The 24,260-nt window shown below is 40.3% G+C and overlaps 1 protein-coding gene across 2 annotated transcripts; it reads right to left on the reverse strand.

The window, feature by feature from the left end:
- Window positions 1-18,724, reverse strand: CIDEA (cell death inducing DFFA like effector a). 2 transcript variants are annotated; one of them, XM_042461618.1, is made up of 6 exons: window positions 18,571-18,724; window positions 10,385-10,541; window positions 9,384-9,530; window positions 6,280-6,464; window positions 2,204-2,339; window positions 1-1,354 (listed from the first exon to the last, which is right to left on the reverse strand). In XM_042461618.1, the coding sequence occupies exons 1-5, from the start codon at window positions 18,606-18,608 to the stop codon at window positions 2,213-2,215; spliced, it is 654 nt and encodes a 217-aa protein (XP_042317552.1). In that variant the 5' UTR covers window positions 18,609-18,724; the 3' UTR covers window positions 1-1,354; window positions 2,204-2,212. The 2 variants fall into 2 exon arrangements, with proteins under 2 accessions (XP_042317552.1, XP_042317551.1); XM_042461617.1 differs by having other exon boundaries at window positions 1-2,339.
- Between the last annotated feature and the right edge of the window lie 5,536 nt (window positions 18,725-24,260).

The following is a 24,260-nucleotide window of genomic DNA, read 5'->3' on the forward strand; positions in this document are numbered from 1 at the left end:
TTTAGCTGCCAAATAGGTTTAATACGCATTTAATTAGGAAGGTTAATGTCATGTGTTGCTTCATGATATGAATAGAATTTACAAAGACAATAATAGAGAATCAAGCGCACCCCCCACTCAGAGTGGACTTCTGGTGTGTTATTTATGTATCCACCCTTCTTTCTGTAGAAACATTTCTTACAGCAAAAAACTGAAGTGGAATAGACAGACATTATTTCTCAGGGGGTTTAGCTTTCATTAGGCATAAATGCTTACACTAGGACTACAAGATATCTCTGGAAATTCATCTTTCATAGGTTCCAAATGTATAGCACACAAGCATTCTTGAAGTGAAAACAGGCCTGCAACTGGACAGATGCATGATGGAAAGTTGTCTGGAACACATATGCATACCACCTTTAGCTCTTTGGAAAGGGGTAACATTAAGACAACCAAGACATTGCACACTGTGATAGTTTAGGTCTTAAATTTCAGCATTTAGAACATTTTCTATTACAACAGTTCTAAGGCTTTTGCATTCCGCACCTAAATAACAGGCCAATTTCCATGGGTTATATGGTCAGATGATAACAACCACCCACTGCTTCCTTCAGTCAATGCTCTTTCCTTTTACCATGATACTTTTTCTTGAAAGATTTGTAGTCCTGATTTGAAAGGTTTTTTTTTTTTAAATATATAGTACAGAAGAGAGAATCAATACCAACACCAGGTAGCTTACTGACACTATTTCTTCTTATCCAAGACTTCCACAAAAGAATCCCATTTGAGCATCTCTGCAAAGATGCTCATCAAGTTGTGAAATACAGACAGATAGCTATACACATAGTTTGTGGTAGGTCCTAGCCTCAGTTTCCCTTGCTCACCTTCTTTCCCCTTTTTAAGACTCCACCTATGATCCATTCAAAAACAATTCTAGATATTGTACATTCAATCAATTTACTTTCAGACATCTGTTCATATGTGCTGGCATGAAGTCACTCTAGATCCTTTATTTCCAGCCTGCTAAACATAGTTGTCATTGTATTTTTTTCTTAATGCAAAGAGTTCAGCCCACATGTCCTCCTCAGACTATTTAGAGAAAAATCAGGGACCTGAGCTCTCCAAGGTATTGTGGAGGTCAAGCGTGCCCCCTTAAGTCCAGGCAGTTGCCTACTTTTGTCTTAATGCAAGGCACATTCAATCAAAGATACTGTGAACTGGAGTAAACTCACTCTCAAACACTTTCTCATGATGTTCCCCTGCACCAGAGTGGGAAGCTGTAGTTGAACTATGATTCTTAGCCATGTCCATGCTGGGCCTGCTGGAATTTCAAATCCAACAACTTCTGGATGACCACTTCTTTCCCACTCTTTCTCTAAATAATTAAGGTGTGCAAAAGAAAAGAGAACATTTTTTGTCTTCTTCCACATGAAAAGTTGCAAGTTCCCCAGCACACTGTATTTTCCCGTCCCCCTGTTCTTTGCCTCCTGTGTTTATATTGGCAAAGTAGTTTAGGAGAAAGCAAGGTGAGAGAAAGGAACCTTCTTATGTAATCTTAGGACATGTCAAGACACAACAACTTGTGCTTAGTCATTAAACCAAAACCAAGCTAGACAATGCTTTCCCTATTGAAATCAGGTTGACCTTTAGATTTGCCAAGAACTCTACCTACATGAGTGGTTGAACTCTTAAGGTGAGTTAAATGGCTTACCTAGTGGCAAGTTCTCAAAAATAAGGCATTAACACTACAGCTTTTAATACTGGAACTGAATACTGATATTTATTTGCAAGCTAGCAAAAGTGAGACAGTTTTAAGTGGTAGCCAAAGTTTAGTGTTGAGAAGTCACACACCCAAATACAAATACACTACATGGCTATCAACAAAGAGACATCTCAGTTGACACAACTTATTAAGCACCCTCCTTGCCATGGGCGTGACTTCGCTTTGAAATGTTATGGCACAAAAATCCCTCTCCTTAAATATAATTCCTTTTGCTGCATTAAAAAAAGAAGACTCCGATCATATTTACTGTTATGACATCATTATCTCTATTAAAAAAAAAAACCCTGACCACTAGAGAGAAAGGATAGTTTAGTTATGCTCTGATCCCTTGAGTGCTAAGTTAAATTCAAAACATTTAACACATTAAGCTACAATTCCTCCCTCTCCACAAAAAACACTTAAAGTATCAGTTGCAGAACCAATATTAAAAGGCTCTTATACTTGTTCTCATTAGTGCTTTGCTTTTGTAAGCAGACCATCATCACAGTCACCCATTGCTCGTAGTATGTATGTTCCCGTGTAGAGAAGCAGTTGTCCTGTTATTTGTGCAACATGTGATAAAAATCGAAGCATCCTCCTACAAAGAGAAAAACATTTAACTGAGTAAAAAAATTAAAGTAACTTGCACAAAACATCCATATGTATGCATGTAAACATATGATTTGGCTTTACTTATTTATTTTATATGCCACTTTCTTCCTAAATTGGACTGAAGGTAGCTGTCAAAAGATACTTTAAAAACAATATTAATATTTTTGTAATTCTCACACTATTCAAATAATTTGTTTTATTTATATACCGCTATTCCAAGGATCACAGCGGTGAACAGCAAGTAAGCTAATTAGCAAGTAAGCTAATTTGCCCCCAACAGTCTGGGTACTCATTTTAGCGACCTTGGAAGGATGCAAGCCTGAGTCGAGCTTGGGCCCTTTTGCTGGTCTTGAACTTGCAACCTTGTGGTCGTGAATAACTTCTTGCTGCTACACCTCAGCAACAGTTTACATACATAATGCTTATGTGTCTTTGTGTCTGTTCATACACATACATAACATGCACGCACACACCCACCACCCCTTATGTCAGCTCTCATTTGTGAGACTGGGCAATACCACCACCTACTGTTTGAAAGAGATTGAGATTTCAAATGCCTATAGGTCTCATTAGAGTGAAGCTTGCCAGTTTTTTAATGTTCATCTCAAGGCTTCTGTTTACTAGAACAACAAATACCTATGTCCCATCCTCCACATAAATTACATCAGATAGTCTGTTTACTTGTATTTTCTTAGATTGAGAAATGTTTTTAAGAGGCTTAATTACTTTACTTTCTGTTTGCAAGTAGTAATGGCTTTAGTATTTCATTTACTTTTAACTCCTTGAAAATCCAACATTTAAGGAGAATTTATACCATGGTCCTCCTTATCTGGTATGGGGGCCCTTGAAAGATCTGGACCAGCTTTTATATTTGTTCAAAAGTAACCTTGTGTTAGAGGCGAGAAGTCAAGTGGCCAGGTTGCCAATCAACACCAGATTGTTTAGACGGGGTGGTAAACTGCAAACAGGATAGTTGTCATTTTCCTTACTTCTGGTCACCATTTCGGAAGATTTTTTTTCCCTTTTCCCCCTATTTTGGGGTGACTTGGGGGAGGCTCCAGGGAGTTAAGGGAGCAAACTGTAGCCTTTTTAGGTGGTTTTGGAAGATGTGGGTGAGATTTATGGGCAGTAACACTGGCCCCTCAAAATTAAAAAAAAATTGTTGGAGGATCTAGGGTCTCTGAAGTTTTCTGGGGAGCCTCACAGACTGAATTTTGCCCACCCCTGATTTAGATGGTAAATTTGAAAACATTTTCAGCTTCGGAAGTATCTCACCAAATTGGGTGAATGAATAGTAAAATGGTAAATGCTCTTCTGTACTGTATAACCATTAATAAAATAATTTATACCCTACTGTGTACCCATTCCAAAACAGGCAGATTCCATGTTAAAGGATTAAATATAAGGCTTTTAAGTATTGGAATGGCAAAATGTTTGAGCTCAATGTCCAAATTTATGGTGCAATCACATTACTGCCCACCACATTTCACAAAGATAATACAGTAGGTCCTTGTTATGCACTGGGGTTTAGTTCCAGGACCTCCCATGGATAACAAAATCCGTGGATGATCAAATCCCATTAAATATAATGGCATAGCAAAATGGTGTACCTTTTATAAAATGGAAAATCACACTTTGGTATTAGGAATTCATAATTTGTTTTGAATATTTTCAATCTGTGGATGCTTGAATCTGTGGATAAAAATCCATGGATAAGGAGGGCCAACTGTATATATAGTTAGATATGGTGCAGAAAGGGGTGATGAAAATGGTCAGTGGGAGGCACCTTTCCCCTGTGATGAGAGGTGATATGTTTGAGGTTTTTTTTTGCTGCTGGTGTTTTTTAATAATAGAGATATGCGAGGGGTTTGCAGAATTCTGCATGGTACAGAGAGAGATGTTCCTTCCTCTCTCATTATACTAAGATTTACGGCCCTGCAACAAAATAAAACAGGGAAAGATTGAGGAATGAAAAAAGTACTTCTTTACTTGACACATACTTAAAACTATGGAACTTCCACCATAGGCAGCATAAGCTACCTATCAATGGCCCGGTACAGATGGGCCCTTTGCGGCGCGTCCATGATGTGCTAGGGTTGCTTGGGGGTGGGGCGTGCACATGCTCCACAACCCTAGCATGTCACGGACACACTGCAGCTGTGCGGCACCATCCAGATGGTGTGCACAGCGATGACGTGCCAGCAGCGCAGCGTCCAAATAGGGCTGCACTGCTGGCATGTCATCGCAGCAGTGCCACACAATTTGGTTGCTGCTGCGCTGCTGCGGAGCAAGGAAAGGCGCCTCCCTGGAGCCTCTTTTTGGCTCTCTGTACCGCGCCTTAGGTAGCTTTAGAAGACAAAGATACTAACTGGGTGCTTGTCATCACGGCTATGCATGATCTACAGAAGGGTGGGTATCTGTTGCCCTCCAGATGTTCTTGGAGAACATTTCCTAGCATTCTTTATCATTGACTATATTGGCTACCATTGATGGGAGTTGCAGCCTAATAAAGTCTGAAGGGCTACATGATTCCCACCCGAAAACTACAGAATTCAGCATACTTCTGGATACCAGAAGGAAGACCAAAACAAAGCTCATGTTTTGTTTGAAAGCTTCACTTAGGTTATCTATAGAGAAATCTTTTGATCTGATCCAGCAGGGTTCTTATTAATGTTAGTTGTATCAGTGCAGGCAGAATGTTTTAGATCACAGTTTACAGTACAACATAATCAAGGCTTGGAAAAATAACTACAACTCCTATAATCAACTAACTAACACAGCAGGAGCCATGCCAGTAGGGGTGATGGTGGTCTGGAAATTGTAGTTCAGAAAAGTACTTTTTCAAAGTCCTGAGTGTAGGCCTAGGTACCTACTGCCTTCCATAAGTCGCTTCAACTGTCTTCTTAGATTGATGCGACAGCCAGGAGTGCCTGTTATCACCTTCGGCTGATACGTCAGTTGCGCCCCTACCTGGAGCAGTGGGACCTAGAAACGGTTGTACATGCTCTAGTAACCTCTCATCTTGATTTCTGCAATGCGCTCTACATGGGGCAACCTTTATGCCACGTCCGGAAGCTCCAACTGATACAAAATATGGCAGCCAGACTGGTCGCCGGAAAATCCAAGTTCGACCATATTACACCTATTTTAAAATCACTACATTGGCTGTCTATTAGCTTCTGGGCACAGTACAAGGTGTTGGTTATCACCTATAAAGCCCTACATGGCCTGGGTCCAGTCTACTTGAAGGAACGCCTCCTCCCATATAATCTTTCCTGTACACTCCAATCCTCCGGGAAAAACCTCTTACAATGTAGAAAGACGAGACTGGTGGTGACCTCTCGGAGGTTCTTCTCTGTCACCGCTCCAAAAACTTGGAATGACCTGCCGGAAGAGATTCACCAATTATCCTCACTCGAGGCTTTTAAAAAGGCGACAAAAACCTTTCTCTTCCGGCAGGCCTTCCCCAATTGATAATGCCCAGAACCAATTGAATCCCCCTTTTATTATTTTTATTATTTGTGATTTGTTTTTAACTTTGATGTATTGTTATGTACTTTTTAAACATTTTTTTTACTGTTTAATTTCATAGTTGGGAGGAAGGGTTGGGTCGGGGTTTTGTGGGGCTTGTTATTTTTATTGTTGTATATTGTATTTTCTTTGTTGTTACCCGCCTCGATCCTCAATCGGAAGAGGCGGGATATAAATAAATATTTTATTATTATTATTATTATTATTATTATTATTATCATCATCATCATCATCATCATCATCATCATCATCACTATTATTATTTGTTCCAACTGTGTTTCATATTTGCTAGACTTCAGGCTATGTAAGTCAAGGTGTATTAACAATGCTTTCTATTACTGCATCTTAGCTTATTTTGCTTGAGGAACATATTGTAACTAAAGATGTATACTCACCTTAGTACAGTCTTTGCTCCCATACATTTGATATCATAGGACACAGAGTAGATTTCATAGAAAGTAGCTCTGATATTTAGACATCCAATGAAGTCCTTTGGATTCAGTTTGTACAAGTCTAAGGTAATATTTGCAACCCCCATTTTCTTTGGTTGCTGTACTGTCGCAATATGAAAGTTTGGCCCCTAGATCAGAAGAAAAGGGAGAAATGTGCATGAACATTAAATTTGTTTCCTATGTAGAACAGCCCCGAATTTTACTAATTCACTTCAATTGGTGTGGAATTTGATATACAGATAGTGTCCTAAAAGTTATGAAATGGTATGTTATTATTAAGTGGCCAAAACACAATAATTTTATTAAAAACCAAATCCATAGTTCATAAATGAGAGGAGCAAATAAGGTTTTAACCACAACTAACTAATCAGAATAAATTTCTAATTAAGCTTTGAGCTCTTTGCAAATTTCATGTTTAGTGGAACTGGTACAAATTGCTTTTCTCTGGAAACTGCTTGTTTTCACCAAGCACTGTATGAAATGCTGTATTGCAAAACAAATCACAATGAAAAGATAATCTCAGAAGCCAATTTAACGTAACTGATAATGGTTTATATTGTTTATTATTGTAGGCTTCTATTAGACTAAAGCATCAGCAAGTCAAACACTACAGAATCCAGAAGATGTCATCCTGTCTCTTACTATGACCACCCACAAAGCCCATGAATATGTGTACTCATATTCTATGACCTCCAACTACACAAGCATTGCTATAAATTCTCAAATTTTATGTTCTACAGTTGACCCTACATATCCACAAATTCAACCATCCATGGCTTGAAAATATTTCATTCATTCATATATATAATATATATTATTAAATAACAATGGCAACCAAACAACAACAATAATATTAAATAATAACTACATATATATTTCAAAAAGCAAATCTGGATTTTGCCATTTTATACAAAGAACATCATTTTACCAGGCCACTGTATATAGTGGGGGTTGCACATCCACAAATTTTGGTATCTATGGAGGTCCCAGCAGATACAAAGTGTCAGCTAAATAGCTAAATTTACCAGCTAAATAGCATGAAGAAGCACTATTTTATCTAGTACAGTTAGCCTTCTGTATCCATGGATTCTGCATCCACAGATTCAGTCATCCAGGCTTGAAAATATTTTTTTTAATTCAAAAAGTAAATCTTGATTTTGCCATTTTTATAAGGGATATCATTTTACTATGCCATTGTATATATTGGGACCTGAGCATCAATGCATTTTTATATTCACAAGGGGTTCTAGAACCAAACATGAGCAGATACCAAGGCTACATTGTAAGTACTATTCCTGCTTCTGGAAACTTCTGACACTTTTTTTCAAGTAAACATGCACAGGATTACGTAGCAAGTTCAATTTTGCTGAGCTGGACTTGCTCCCAAATACCTATGTGTACACTTGCAGACTTGGCCTGCAAGCAAGGGTACTTGATTATCCTTGGCAAATGTTAAGACTAGTTAAACAGTTAAGACTGGTTACAGGAACATATGAGAATGCTAAATGGAGATAATTCAGAACTCAGAAATATTATTTTTCAGACTACTACTGTCAGATTCTCAGTAGGTAGGCTGCCCAGGAGAATCTGAGAGCTGCAGCTCAAAAGTTGCAATCTCTGGATAATTAGGAAACACACTTGAATATTTTGCAAATGCCATTTTCTTCTCAGTTTATGGAAGAGAATAAGCAGCAAGATTCCTGTCATTTCCAAGGATGTATAAGGATAGCCAGCCATTTTCAGAAAGCCAGAATAACCATATGGACCTGGGCTACAATGAAGAGCCCTCCCTCCAGTCCATCTGGTGCCATCCAGCCATGGAAAGAGAGATGCAGGCCCAGTTTCATTGGGCCTTGCCTGGGCTACGAAGAAGAGCCCTCCCTCAAGTCCATCTGGTGCCATCAGGTCATGGAGGGAGAGAAACAGGCCCAGCTCCATCAGGCCTGGCCTGGACTAAAAAGACAAGTTCTCCCTCCAATCCATCTGGTGCCATCTGGCCATGGAGGGAGAGATGCAGGCCCAGCTCCATCAGGCCTGGCCTGGACTAAGAAGCAGAGCCCTCCCTCCAGTCCATCTCCCTTGGTACAGGACTCAGAGGAAGAGAAGAACTGCTGGACCTGATCTCCTTCCCCACCACCATTCCCTTCTCCTTTTGTGTTGTGTCTTTTTAGATTGTAAGCCTGAGGGCAGGGAACTGTTTTATTAAAAAGTTTGTATATACAGTGCTGTGTAAATTTACAGCGCTATATAAATAAAGCTTAATAATAATAATGGAAACTAATGTTTTTACATCGAAATGGAGCTAGATCTTCACAGCTAAAATGCAGTAGGAGATGGTGCTGTGAGGGAGAAGAAAGGAGGAAACAGAAACTCACAAAAGATTTAAGAGAAGATGTCAAAAGAATGGACAGCTTGAGTCTGGAAAGAGAAGGTGTGTGGGGCAGTGAACAAAGGGCTAGAGTGCCATTATGACAATTGTATGATTCCTTCTACATTCTGGCATAATTTGAACAAGCCATAATTAAAAAAGAATGCAAGGTAAGACTTGTGGCATATTGCTTTGTGTGCACTACTGTGGAAATAATAATAACAGTAATGATTTATTTATAGCCCGCCCAATCCGGGTGGATTACAGCAATGGAAACTATGCAGATGCATTAACAAAAATGTTTCTTCTCATTCACTCTCTACAATGAAGTAGCAGTCCAGCCTTCTGAGGGGTAAAACTGCCATACTAGATAACAAGCAAGAACAGGACTTGATTAGTGTTCAACTAACCCTAAGTCTTCTTTCTGTTGAGACACGACCTGCAATGCTAGCTTTTACATTCCAGCAAGACCTAAAGCAGGGGTAAGGAAGCTTTAATCCTCCATATATTTTTGACACTACAGACTCAGCAGTCCCAGCCAGCATGAGCTGGACTTCAAAACATATGGAGGGATGAAGGTTCCACACACCTCATCTCAAAAACAGACAGATATTCTAGATTAGGCACCTGTAATATTCCAAGGCACCTGTAATATTCCACTTCAGAGAACAACACTTACTGGCTTCCATTTCTGCCCCTTCTCTAATACCATGAAATATGTATTGTCTGGCAGGGATTGGAAGAAGTCTTCTGTATCCACGACTGTGCCATCTTCTTCCAAGACCAGTGTTATCAGTCCAGCAGTAATCATTAAGGCATCCAACGTCTAAAAGGGAGACAGGGAAATCTTGTTAAAAATGTCCTGTTATGACATCAGCCCCACCTTATTTCCCCCCATACTTAAAGCAATAGACTTCATATGTGCATAAATGTCGAACACTTAGCTGTGTTAGTATGGAACATCAGTGTCCAAGGGATTCTTGTAACATCTTTGAGACTACCCGAAAGAAAGAAGCTGATAGCAAGAGTTTTTGTAAACTTTCAGCTATCAATCTCTCAACAAGAATTCAACTTTCCAGCCACTTCTCTGGAATCAGAAATTTCTCTATACAGGACTGAGACAACAAGGTCTGTGCATGAGCATCATTTTTGGAGAGCTATATTGTTGTAAAAATTGTGACTTCAACAATAGAAAAATATTTTTGATTGACAGGTGACATATATTCCATGGAACAACCACAGACTGCTGAGTCAGGCACACATGGCAAGAGGCAAAAGTTACAGCGAGGTTGCATCATGCTCTGGCACTGAATAATGACTCAAAGCCAACCTCCTATATAAGTGGACTGAGAGACTTATCACATGTAGGTTAGTTGGGTAGAGAATTGTTTGGAGCAGTTGTTTGGAAGTTGATGGAGAGTAGCATATGTGTGTGTGTGTGTGTATAGTATTCGATTGTACACATTGCAACTAAAGAAAAAGCCTCCAGAACTTTGGATGAATCAACTATGTCTGTGAGTGTTTCTTTTGAGTGTGAAAAGTGGTCAGTGCATTGCCAATATCAATAGCTGGGTGTTTTTGTTTTTCAGTTCTGCTATGATATTGTTGTGGCTGCATTTGGGTAGACTTGTCCCCACACTGCACTGGTAATTGGCTTTCCTGTCACCAACAGATACATACCTTGCTAATAAGTTCTTGTAGGCTGCTTGCTACTACTCCTCTCCGATTGTTTCTCTCACAGTTACAAACACGGAAGGGCCGAGTAGCAGCAGGAAGGGGAGCAAATAGGGCCTGTCTTGTGGCTGATCCCACAGATGTTCCTGCAGACACTAGTGATCTAGAACAGAAACAGTTATTTAGTACAATGCACCTAGGTTACAGTAATAGTTTAAAATTTTAAAAAGCTGTATTTAGTGTATCATAGACTTGGAAAAATAAGAAAGGCCAAACAATGAAGTGCAAAGGCAGGTTTAATACTGAACATAAAGAAAACAAAAATAATGACCATGGTGGATCTATATAAATTCAATCTAGACAACGAGGAATCATAATAAAGAGTCCCTGTACCTTGGATCAAAAATTGTTCAGAATGGAAGTTGCAGTCAAGAAATCAGAAGAAGATTAGGAATGGGAAGGGCAGCTATGGAAGAACTAGAAAAGATCCTAAGAAGTAAAGATATACAACTGAGCACTAAAATCAGGATTGTCCAAGCCATTGTATTCCCCATCATGGATGTACAGATGTGAAAGGAGGACAGTGAAGATAGCTGATAGGATGGTCAAAGGCAGTTAACAACAATTCAGTACTTCGCGTGTACACAATTTAAAATTTGCCAAAGCCATATTAAGTACTTAGCTGATGTGCAGTCTTAAATCAGCTAACCATTTCCCCCAGAGGGACAGCAAACAATAGGATATGGGACACTTTGCTATGGGTTCTGTTTCCTTTCAAGTTGTTTCTGACTTATGGGCCTGTTACAGACTGCCAAAATAAAGCTGCTTCAGGTCTCTTTGGAGGTATGCTATTTAAATGATGAATGGGTCCTAAGAGTCTGGAGGTCACGCCAAAGCCACACTCCATTCCTAAGCATTGGAGTGCAGCTTTGGTGCAGCTTCCAGATTCTTAGGATGCATGCATCCTTTAAACAGCATACCTTCAAAGAGACCCGAAGCAGCTTTATTTTGGCAGTCTGTAACAGGCCATGGTGACCCTATCATGTGGTTTTCTTGGCAAGATTTGTTCAAAGGTGGTTTGCCTTTGCCTTCCTGTGAGGCTGAGAGAGTGTGACTTGTCAAAGCTCACCCAGTGGGTTTTCATGGCGGAACAGGAATTCATACCATGGTCTCGAGAGTCATAGTACAACACTCAAGCTACTACACCACACTGGCTCTACCCAAGGGTATCTTAACCCACTCCAGTGTCAGTGTCTGTCTACTGTACCAACTATTCTGACTTCTAGCCACATATGTACCAAAGGTTATTTCCTACCAAACAGATTCCTGCCAATATTAGCTTTCTGGATTAGAAAGGAAAGTTTGATGTAAGGATTTCATGTATTACAGTACTTCTACCCTTTGGATCCAATGCTTTCTCAAATGCCAAGACTAGAAAGTCTGGCAAGAGGTTTACCATTCCCCCAAGGAACACATAACTCTCTTGTTGCAACAGCTTCACTGGCCTCTGGCCTGTTTCTGAGCAGTATTTAAAGTGTTGGTTATCCTTTTTTAAAACCTACGCAATTTGGGTCCAAACTATTTTGAAATATGTCTTTTTATGAGTCTGCACAAGTTTTAAGATCTTCAGGGCAGGGTGTATCTCTGTTGACAGAGGCATGTATAGAGAGGACATGGAAGAGTGCCTTCTTGCCCAAAGAATGCTCAGTTGGCTTCATCTTTGCTCTTTTTCTGCCATGAGGCAGATACCTTTTGATTTAGACAAGCCTTTGTCTACTAACTGGTTGTGGCAAAAGGTTATTTTAATACAGCTATATTAAGATATGGTTATTTTATTAGCACTATCCTGTTATATTTTATTATGTTTTAAATATGCTGTTTTCTATTTTAAATTAATTTTAAATAGAACTACTTATTAAAAATGTATTTTAAAATAATATATTTTTAGCTGTAGGTTTTCAGCTGTAATTTCTTTCAGCCTAGGTTGTAAGGCACCTTAGCTCTTGTGCCAGTAGGAAAGTAGGATCCAAATTACATGAAGTAACTCTTCAGCTCCCTCTACTTGAAAAAGTCCTGTTCTTTACAGTATGAAATAGGAACACCAGCAGTTTGAGATAATGCCAACCAAAAATGGGTGGAAAGACCACAAACTTAGTAAAACAAGAACATTGTCAGAACAAAACATAATTGGCATTGATGATCTTCTGTGGCTTTCTGGGTTTAAAACATCAGGATAGGATGCACACTCCTCAGCTGAGCTTCCTAAAGATATGTTAATGGGTCAGTTAATATAGTGTGTGTACGTGCCTTCAAATTGCCTGTTGATCTACCGTGACCCCATGAATCTCAAAGTTTTCTTATGCAAGGAAACCTCAGGGGTGGTTTTACTAGTTCCTTCCTCTGATATAGCACCTGGTATTAAGTACTAACCAGAGCCGATTCTACTTAGCTTCCAAAATCACAGAGGATCCAGTCCCTTTAGGTTAGTACTGCATTTTTATTAGGCAAACTGCTACTACCATAGATTACAGGGCCCATCAGGAGCAAGTAAGAATTCCTGATGCTTAAGACTTAGTCTTAAATTGAACAATGCTTCACCTGCCAGAGGATCTGAAGAGGATGCGGTTGTCATCAAAGGCACACCATGCAGTAGTTCTTAACTTGTGATTCTCCAGATTTTGGACAACTTCCAGAATACCTTTCTATTTGCCTTGTTGGGTTGGACTTTGGGGAGCTGAGGTCCAACAGTGGCATACCTAGTATATTTGACATCCAGTGCGGATCATTTTTAATACCTCTTTGCAATAGCTTTTTCCAGGTCTGGTGAGCTGTTGGGGAGACTTGCTTTCCTGCCCATTCAGCAAAGCTACCAACTCTGGAACTTCAGCATCACTTCTTACCAGCACACGGGGTAACTCTCCTCTCTGAGGCGTCACTCAGTGCAGTCCATATACCCCTGGGTATATTGATACTGCTCACCTAGGGACCTAAGATGAAGAATCACTATTATCATAATGATTTTCTTCTCTGGACAGAAATCTTTTAATGGTGCCCTTGCTGTTGGGAAAGTTTATAGCTTTTGTCTATAATTTATAAACTAAACTCACCTACTTCATGACCCTCCTAGTAAATTGCTTAGCAAAGAGTTTTTAATACCAAGAGGGTGCCATTTCTTTTATCAAGTACAGTCATTATATATGCTTTAATGTAAAATAAAAATTTAACTATCATCCTATGTAGGACACTGGTCTTTTAATGACCAATGGAATTATTGTGAACTTTCTCTTTGGAATAATGGACCAGCACTACCGCCTCTGTGTTGGTTTTTATTGTTTGTTCTGCAGGACACCATATTTAGCACACATAGGGGGCTCTATCAGCAATGGAGCATGTTTTTATAACTCTAGAAGACTGAGCATACTGGAGGTTTTCCAGTAGTTTCCAACCACTGCCACTGTGTGCCTGTAAGTTGTTTCTGACAGGGAACCTAAAGCAAACTTATCATAGGGTTTTCTGAAGGCTGAGAGAGTGAAGCTTGCCCACTGGGTTTCCATGGCTAAGCAGGGATTTGAACCCCGGTCTCCAGATTCATAGTCCAACACTCACAGCACTACACCACACTGGCTCTCTAACACCTTAGCTAGTCATTTCAACTGCCTGTGGAAATTTGTTCAAGATTTCATTGTGTGCATGTACTTTCAAGATGCCTTTAAACTCATTGCAACTCCATTAATTTCATAGTTTTCTTTAGCACGTATTTCAGCAGCTTGATGAATCACTAATTAGCAATAAAACATCATCTCCATCTCCTGTTAATTACTCATGATTCAGTCATCTTCCTAGCGTTTGTTTAAAAGTTCCTCATAAATGTTACTTTCTCCCCTATTTCTTAGGTGCACAGTGCCTTTTTCAGTAGATTCAAGTCTGCATTTATATCATAGCATCAGGCCACACCACTGACTTGGCTATACTAACTGCTGATATGCATATTTACCAAGAAGCAAACTACTCCATGTGCCTAAGATGACACTCCTTTGATAATAGAAAATTTGTTACGCTTTGCTGTAAGAAGTACATGGATCTGTAGTCTTGGTAACTTTCCTTCAAAATTTCATTTTAGTGTTTACATTTCTGCAGTGCAGTTCAGAAAGGTTTCACAGGCCTGTTACAGACAGCCAAAATAAAGCTGCTTCGAGTCACAGTGGAGATATGATGTTTCATTGATGCATGCGTCCTAAGAGTCCAGAAGTCGCACCAAAGCCACGCTCCAGCCCTAAGGACAGGAGTGTGGCTTTGGTGCGACTTCTGGACTCTTAGGACGCATGCATCATTGAAACACCATACCTCCACTGTGACTCGAAGCAGCTTTATTTTGGCTGTCTGTAACAGGCCACAGTTTATGAAAATAGAAGTCCACTAGCTTGCATCTTTATCCAGGGCTTATGGAACATAGGTCTGTGTAAAGATCAATATGATCCAGTCTTTAAAGGGTGTCTATTCTGTTTGCCTTGGATGTAGGCCATGTGACATTTGTCTCCAGAAAGGCTTTGCATCTCTGAAGTGTTCACAGCCTTGTGCAAAAAGTAATTTGAGAAGATTAACTGTTGCAAGATCTCTCTGTGGGGTAAAGCTAGACAGATGTCAAGAATGCGGATTAGAAGCCTTATGGCCTCTAATCACAGCTGGCAACAGAATAAGCCCCCAGGTCAGCTCTACTGAAAAATCCAAGACCCCAATATGAAACTTATTTAGCTTAGAAATTAAGTTATAGTATATTTACTGCAATTGAGGTTTACGCAATCTATGTATTTTCAACATTTTCTTGACCATATCTGGTATACTAATAGAAAACCATACACTGACTATAAACTACAGTGACTTTTAGATCTACATTTATCAAGGGCAGAAAGTACCTTTAGTGTCACAGAATACGAAACAGTTTCCAAACCCATTTCAAGGAATGAATTGCTTTATCAAGGGGCAGCTGGTACCCAGTTCAATTTCAATTGCTATTACACACCACTGAGTACAACAAGAAAAAATTCAAGGCAAAGAAGCCTGTGACATACACAAGCTATGGGTTGCTTTCACACAGGACTAGCCTAGAAATTTTAGATCTTATTCATGGAATTTTACAGTGGTCTAGGTGTTACAGTCTTCCATCTGTAACCTCCTATGTTTGCCTACTGTTACTACTAACCAGAGGAAAAAATCTGTTAGGAATGGAAGTAGTATATTTTGATTGCTTAAAAGCATCTATAGTCATGTTTATAATAATCCCACTTAAATTAATTGGATTTCAGATGGCACAACGGCTTTGCCTTACTGGTGTTAGTGGGTCTACTCTAAGGGAAAATGCATGGCTATGAGAACCTGAAAGAGAGACAAGAGAATATTAAACTAGTGCTACACAGAGCCCTCTTTTCTCCCTGAGTAGTAACAGTTTATCTTCACCTACCAAATAATGAATACATAGAGTTCTTGTAGCACCTTTGAGACTAACTGGAAGAAAGAAATTGGCAGCATGAGCTTTTGTAGACTTCAACCTACTTCCCCAGATGCATCTACTAACACCCAGTGGCTCTTTCTCTTCCTCATGGCAATGTGCTACAAGATCTCTCTACATACTGATTCTACAGACTAACATGCCTATAGCTTTAAATTCTACCAAGCAATGAGTAATGTAGTAATGAGTACATGCAGCAAACTTTACATCCTCCTCTTTCTGCTCCATCCTGATCTCAATCTTATACGTGGCTCTATACCACCTTGCTAACAGATATTAGGTCATTGCTAACAAAGTCACAGATATTAGGTCGTTGCTAGCTAATTTGAAAGCTGAGCATTATCTTGGAAACAGTGCTACCAGGTGCAACAGAGGAGCAAGAATTCGATGCCTCCAGGAAGACAAGGCAAGATGCCTTGCCTTGAGGAAGACAAAGAGCCACCAGGTGTTAGCAATGAACACCTGCCAAAGGCAAAGGAGGTCCCCTGCCCCAGATTTAGAGACAAGTGCTAGCCAGGCTGCCACCTTATTTCAGAGCCAGGCTAAAGAGCAAGAAAGGGAGACTGTGGACGGGAGCATTTCTGTCAAAAGGTAGGTGTCTGGGGAGCAGTGGTGTCACTAGGAGGGTGCAGTCCACAACAGGTGACACCCCAAGCAGGAGTGACATCACTGCTCCCCAAACATCTACCCTTTGGCAGAAATGGGCTGGGATGTTTACCTGTGTCCCTTTGGCTCAGTGGGGAGAGAAAGGAGAGAATACATTTTAAAATTCTATTTAAATTTTTTTTTTTAATTCTTATACTTTTTAAATTTTCTTTTAAAACCTGACATCTTCCCAATTTTTCACTTATCCACCTGGAACAACATACATGTAAAATACATTTGGGCTGTGCATATGCTACTGTTAATTTAAAGGTATAGTTTTTAATTTTGCTACTTGGTTTTTCAGGGCTATATATGTGAATGACAACTGATGAGTAACCTTAGTACTACATAAAAGACATTACTAAGGATTCTGTGTAAGGAATGTGGGTGATAGCACCATGAGTTCCTGCACTGGATGACGCCAACCCTAGTGATGCCACTGAAAAGAAGCCACTACCATATGGTCCCACATTTCAGCCTTTTTTTCCAGGAGGAATTCCAAAATGTCCTCCATTTGGAGCATGGCTAGGGCTGCCTCCATGCTTCAGAAATAATCCATTTTAACATCACTTTAACTGCCACGGCTCAATGCTATGGAATTCTGGGAACTGTAGTTGGTTGTGGCACCACAGTAAAGCTCTGAGAGGAGGAAACCAGACGTCCTCCTTTCCCAGGATATATCCTCCACTTCAACCTTCAGTCCAGGAGGAATTCCAAAACGTCCTCCATTCTGACCATGACTAAGAAGCATCAATTTGCATTAGTGTTGGTCAGGTCCTCCATTTCGTCTTTAGTCAGGTCCCACATTTTGAAGTGCTGTGTCCTCCTTTGGGGTGAGGACACGGCTAAGAAGCATGAATTGATAATTATATTAGTGTTTTTAGCTTTTATTTAGTCATGTCCTCCACTTTTCTTGAATTGTTTACATTTTTGCGGGGGCCTTGTCCTCCTTTGCAGGGAGGACATCTGGCCACCCTGCTCTGAGAGGACAGCAAGGCTCTAGTGCCACAACCAACTACAATTTCCCAGAATTCCACAGCACTGAGCCATGGCAGTTAAAGTGGTGTCGGACCGGATTACTTATGCAGTGTGGAGGCAGCCTAAGAAGCATGAATTTCCATTTCTATATGTGTGTTTTGAGCTTTTCTTTGGTCACCCTGGGTTCTTGAATGTCCTCCATTTTGCGGTGCCTTGTCCTCCTTTGGGGTGAGGACATCTGGTCACCCTGAGAGGGTCAGCTAGTGTTGTCACTGCATGAAACTGACACCTGAAGCCTGTCTGGAGGAATATCAAAATGTCTTAGCATCACAGCATTCCCAGCTTTCCCCCCTATATTTTCCTGTGACCCCAGAAGTGGTGAAGAAAGAGGCAGGAGTCCACAGGGTAACTAGACAGGTCCTCATAACCACAACGGAGGACAAGCCACAGCAAAATAGAGGACACTCCAGGAAACTGGAGGACAGGACCAAATTAAAAAGCTCAACAAAACACTCACAAAAAATGTAAACACGTGCTTCTTAGTCAAGTTCAGCATGGAGGTTTTGGGATTCATCCTGGGCAGAAACCTGAAAAAGAGGACATGCCAATAAGTCGCGAAATAAGACGCTAAAACACCCATAAATATAAATTAATGGTTCTTTAGTCGCGCCCAGAATGGAGGACGTTTTGAAATACCTCCCGGGCCGAAGGCAGAGATGGAGGAGGACATACCAACAAAATGTAGGGCGTTTCAAGATAAAAGCTAAAAACACCCATAAATATAAATTCATGGCTCCTTAGTGAAGCTGAGAATGGAGGATGTTTTGGAATTCCTCCTGGGCAGAAGGTAGAAATGGAGGACATGCCAATAAAATGTAGGACGCTGCGAAATAAGAAGCTGGAAAACACCCATAAATATAAATCCATGGCTCCTCCGTCAAGCTGAGAATAGACAAGTTTTTGGGATTCCTCCGGGGCAGAAGGCGAGCATGGAGGACGCGTCCGGGAAAAGGAGGACGCGACCATTAACTCCCAGTTTCCCCCCCTTCAGAAGGCGCCTCACCTGACCAAAACCAGGGCGTATTCCCGGGCTCCCTCCATGGCTGTCTCCTTCCCGTTGCTGCTCCGACCACCGACTCATAGCCTCCTCCCCTCGTCTTCTTATCCTCCGGGAAGGCCCCGCGGCACCGCCCTCGCGTGAAGAGCCCGCCCAGGTGCCCTCCCACCCTCCGCGGAAGGAGGGGCGGGGAGAGGCCGAGGCTTCTGGGGCCCACCTCGGAGCTTGTTTTCTTGCTGGAGGAAGGATGGCTGAAGGACCCTAATCCCACACCCAGAGTGACCAGACGTCCTCATAACCGCAGAGGAGGACAAATGGAGGGCGTTCAAGAAAGAAAAAATGCAGGACTTGGCCAAATAAAAGCTCAAAGCAGTCATAGAAATAGAAATCCATTCTTGTGTGCATTAAAGTCTTTTCAAGGGGAGCCTAAGGCCATCATTTAGTGATTTTAGTTTTAGTGATTTCAGTATGATTTTATAATGTTGATGTTTTGATGTATGTATTTGAGTGACAAGTGTTTTGGGTAACTTCACATTGCAGTGGCAAGTTGGAGTGTATGTTCTAAGTGTGTTAAATACTTTATTATTTCCACACAAAATTTTAACATTACACCATTGTTGTTGTTGTTGTTGTGTGCCCTCAGGTATTTTCCAACTTATGGCGACCCTAAGGTGAACCTATCATGAGATTTTTCTTGGCAAGATTTGTTCAGAGGAGGTTGGCCATGGCCTTCTCCTGAGGCTGAGAGAGTGTGACTTGCTGCCCAAGGTCATCCAGTGGGTTTCATGGCAGAGCTGGGAATTGAACCCTGTTCCCAGAGTTATAATCCAAGACTCAAACTACTCTGCTCAAAATGGAGGACATTTTTAAATTTCCTCCTGGACAGAAGGTTGACATGGAGGACGTGTCCTGGAAAAGGAGGACCAAGGCTGCTCACCCTGCTTGCATCCCTCAGGCAGAAGCACCCCGCCCCCATTTTTAAATTTATTTATTTTTGCATTGCTAATAAAATTCAAAATTTTATTTCCAGGACTTTGGGGTGCCATGGCCCGAAGGAAGAGGAAACACACTTGCATAAGTATCCCTCCAAAGAACAACACAACAACAACAACAAAATGAGAAAACACAAACCTATGACTAATTATCATCATTTTACATTTCCCTCCTCTCTATAACTTCTTAACACCTTTCCCTGATGAAGAAGCCAGTGGAGCTGGGGAAGCTTGCATCATGTATTCTGTGCATTTTGGTGGTCCCCATAAAGGTATCACTCTGTGGCTTTTGGATGTTATTGTACTTTATAGACTTCAGCCCTGCATCTCAAGATCACTTAATTTGTAATCTTGATTCTGTCTTCTGTGGTGTTAGCTGCCTTTCTAGCTTTGTTGCATTTTCAAACTGGATTTTTTGGAGGGGAATCTATTCCTATCTTCAAGTCATTTCTTGTTTAATTGGTTTTTTGCCATTATTTTTTCTTTATTTTAAAGATTCATTCATTCATTATATTTTCAGTCCTCACACTTTCTCATACATAAAGTTACCCTAACTCGTCTCTTATTTTCTCTATGGACTTCATTCTGTTTCTTCTTGTGTATACAATGTTTTCTAGTAAAGTTTTGTTCTTTTCTCCTTTCTTCTCTCTTCTTCCTCTTCATTATCTCCCTTTGTCCGTCTTCCCCTCTATTTTTCTTTTTTTTAATTTATTATCTGTTTCCCTTCTTCCCTTCTCCTCTTTCCGTTTCTTCTACTATCTCCTTGACCATTTTCCCATTCTATTTAACCTTGTATTTATTTATATAAAAACCTATCCCCCTCTAAATTGTAAAGAATAAAAAAGAAAGAAAAAATAACTGGAAAGAAAGTAATAGAAAGGAGGAAAAGCAGATGGAAAAGATCAAATTCATATCTTATTTTCCTTTCCTCAAATATTTCCTTTTCACTAGTTTTCACAACTTGTTGATCGATCTTCAAGTCATTTCTTGAAGGCCAGGGACTGAAGGATTTGTTCAAGACTCCTCCATGTCGGTCCAGAGCAATTAATGATGCTGAACCATTGTTGGATATGGTTGTTTAATCAGCCGGGGATCCATCTAACAAAAGAGTCTTCCAAAGAACATTTTTTTTCCTTTTTTTTAAAATGTGTATCATTGGCAGAGCTGGGAAACCCTTTTTGGAATATAACTTTCAGTATTTCCCAACCTAAGGGATTCTGGGTTTTGTAGCTGAAAAAGGTACCCCTCTGATCATGGGGTACTTTTGTCAAATGTATAATTCAAAATATGCTCTGCCCATGTCATCCCTGTGATCAACCACACCAAATATTACCACACCAGTAAAATATACTGCAACATAAGACTTTATCACATGGGGAAAATCAGTGGTTTAAACAACGGTTGTCCCATGAAAATCCCGCAATCGCAATTAACATTTTCACATATAAACAGGCAATAAATCGCAACAAATCATTGGTGTTTATAACACTGAGGCTAATTTCGGCATTAAAGAGATGAAAGTGCATTTAAAGTATTCCACAAATAAAGCGAAAATAGTGAGTAATTGTGCGAAAAGAGAAGATGCCAGCCACAGATGTTGGCGAAATGTCAGGAAGAAACTCTTCTAGAACATGGCCACATAGCCCAAAAAACCCACAAAAAACTATGGATGCCGGCCATGAAAGCCTTCAACTTCACGGTTATCACACATGCAATTGCGCAAATAAAGTAATATTGGAAATGGATTGTCGCCGAAATCCCAAAAATAAAATGTGTGTGAATGCTTCTTTGTGACCACTTTAATGGCGGGTTTTGTGCAATGCAGTGTGAAATCATATCATGTAATTACATTATTTTTCAGGGATATTAAAGGGATAAACTGCCGATCTCCTTTGTGTGATAAACCCAAGTCACGGGATTTCCCATGAATGATTTATTGCTGTTTGTCTGTTTATTCCCAGGATAATGGTACTTTAATTGCGATGTGTGAAAATATTAATTGCGATTGTGCAATTTTCACGAGATAATCACTGTTTAAACCCCCAATTCCCTGTGTGATATCCATAGTTTTTTGTGGATTTTTTGGGCTATGTGGCTTTGTTCTGGAAAAGTTCATTCCTGACCTGACATTTTGCCAGCATCTGTGGCTGCCATCTTCCAAGACACAGACATGTAGCCTGATAATCCCACAAAAAACTGGCTGCCTTCAACTTCACATTATACTGCAATGCTTTATTACAGGTCCTGCTTGTTCCACAGAAATAATAATTACATGCCTACTCACCTGCTTCATCCCTTGCCTGTCAGTTCCTCTGAGTTCATTCTCCTGCTTTCCCCAACTTTTCACCCCAGCACCCCTTTCTCCCTTTGGTCCTGGGACACAGCTGGTGCCTGGGCTGAAATACACATTTAGAGACTTCCATCCAACTGCAGTGTTACTCTTACTCTGTGTCTTTAGGGAGGGAGGCTGGTCTAGAGCCAGAGCAGCCTGTGTGGGGGCCCTTAGCAAGCTCCAATCCAAGGAGGAGGAGTAAATGAATCTTAATTTGGGTCCTTTCCTTTGCAAATAGCCTTGAATACTGCAGAGAAGTAGTGTTGTTGTTTTTTAACCTAATGGGGACAGCTCACATTACCCCAAATTTAACCTACCCCCTCCACACACCTGAAAAACTTTTATAAACAGCCCAGAGTGGATTTTTCTTCTGCCTCTTATCCAGAAACCAGTTCAGCTAATACTTTTGTTTTGGCTTCACCAGTGCCAAAATACTCAGTGACTGTCAGCTTGGAAACATCTTGAGTTGGCATTCATCAGTGGCTGGCTTTCTGTATGGTGCTTGATTGAATAACAGCAGATCACTTGATCTGGGAGCCAACATTTACTGTTGGTATAGAACAATGAAGCTAGTGGGTTGAAAGCAAAAGGCTCTATCTGAGTTCTGAGTAAACTAATTGGATAAAATAATTGGGAGTCGAAGTGTGAAACTGTGTGGCAGGATGCCCCAGACCACATATTTCTTCAGTATGTGCAGAAGGAGAATTCATTTTACCATTTTTTCCATTCTATAATTCTTTTCTGTTCTCTTTTTGCAATCACTGTATCATAATAATCACAAGAAGTGGCAGTAATCCATACTTGACGTTTGGTAAATACACGCAGTGAGAAGAGTAGTAACATGGTAAGAAAAGAAGCAATTAATTTTTATAATAAGTGGGACACAGGCCGTCATGTTTCCTGAAATGAGATTATGAGGGCGAAACAGTGAACAACTTAAAAGAGAATTTAATAACAACTAGGATTTATTGGAGGGAGGAAAACAGATATTAAAGAGAGAAGGCAGAAAGAAAGTAAAGAACAACTCAATGTACACATTTATATTTTTTCTACTCAATTAACTGACTTAGTTGGCTAATAAAATAAAAACAGTCCATATACTATCTGAAACTAACAAGAAATCAGCATAAAACCAACAGAGAACAGTATAAAAATCAGTATAAAAAACCCACTAAATTCGACCAGGGAAAGGAAAAATTACTTTCAAAATCTGAAACATGCTGAAGCATAATTTAAAAGAAAATCAGTGTTTTCAACAGGAACTAAAAAGTTTATAATAGATGAGTCAGGTGAGCTTCTCAGAAGAATGCATTTCCTAACTGAGGTGTCACCACTGAAAAAGCCCTTAGTTTTTCTCTTATTTACCAGCCCCTTTGAAGTAAAATATGACTCTATTGGTTTTCTTGGTAGTTTTCCACTCACATAAAAGTTACATTTAACACCACTGTGGTTGCTTTTCCAGTAGTTTCAGTGACACTGACAGCTTGCATTAGGGTGTTTATCACATGCTAGTAAAGTGCAATTACAGTAGGATAATAGTGTCTTTGGCAGGTACTGTATTTATCACATGAATTTGGTGTCCTGTTAGAATCATAGAATTGATTCTAACAATTCTAACAGTCCAATCCTCTGCCATGCAGGAATATACGATCAAAGCACTCCTGATAGATGGCCATTCAGCTTCTGCTTCAACACTTCCAAAGAAGGAGACTTCATCACTCTCTAAGGTAGCATGTTCCACTGTTCAACAGCTCTTAGACTCAGGAAGTTCTTAATACTGAGTGGAATCTCTTTTCCAGTAGGTTAAAACTATTGCTCCACATCCTAGCCTCTGGAGAAGTAGAAATGAAGCATTCTCCATCTTTGATATGATATCCTTTCAAATATTTAAATATGGTTATCATGTGACCCTTCAACCTTTTCTCTCTCCAAGATAAACATACCCAGCTCCCTAAGCGGCTCCACATAGGACATGGTTTCCAGACCTTTCACCATTTTGGTCGCCCTCCTCTGGACACACTCCAGCTTGTCAACATCCTTTTTGAATGGTGGTGACCAGAACTGGGGACAATATTCCAGGTAAGGTCTGATCAGTGGTGGAGGATACAGATTTGAGAAGGGTGCTCCAGATAGGAGTGAACAACTTGTGGCCTTCAAAGGTTGTGGGGCTGTAACATCCACATCACTGGTTATGTTGACTGGGGCTAACAGAAACTGCAGTCTTAAAAGTTCTACATGGGTGCCACCATTTCGATGTAGCAGACACTTAGCGTCCGCACGTCTTGGCGCCATTATGATGCCGCAAGTGCACCAATGGTGCCTTGTGGCGTCATAAGGGCGCCGCAAGAAGAAGCTGCATTTTGCAGCTTCTT

The sequence above is a fragment of the Sceloporus undulatus genome, chromosome 4, assembly GCF_019175285.1.
Source record: "Sceloporus undulatus isolate JIND9_A2432 ecotype Alabama chromosome 4, SceUnd_v1.1, whole genome shotgun sequence".
NCBI classification, from domain to species: Eukaryota; Metazoa; Chordata; class Lepidosauria; order Squamata; family Phrynosomatidae; genus Sceloporus; species Sceloporus undulatus.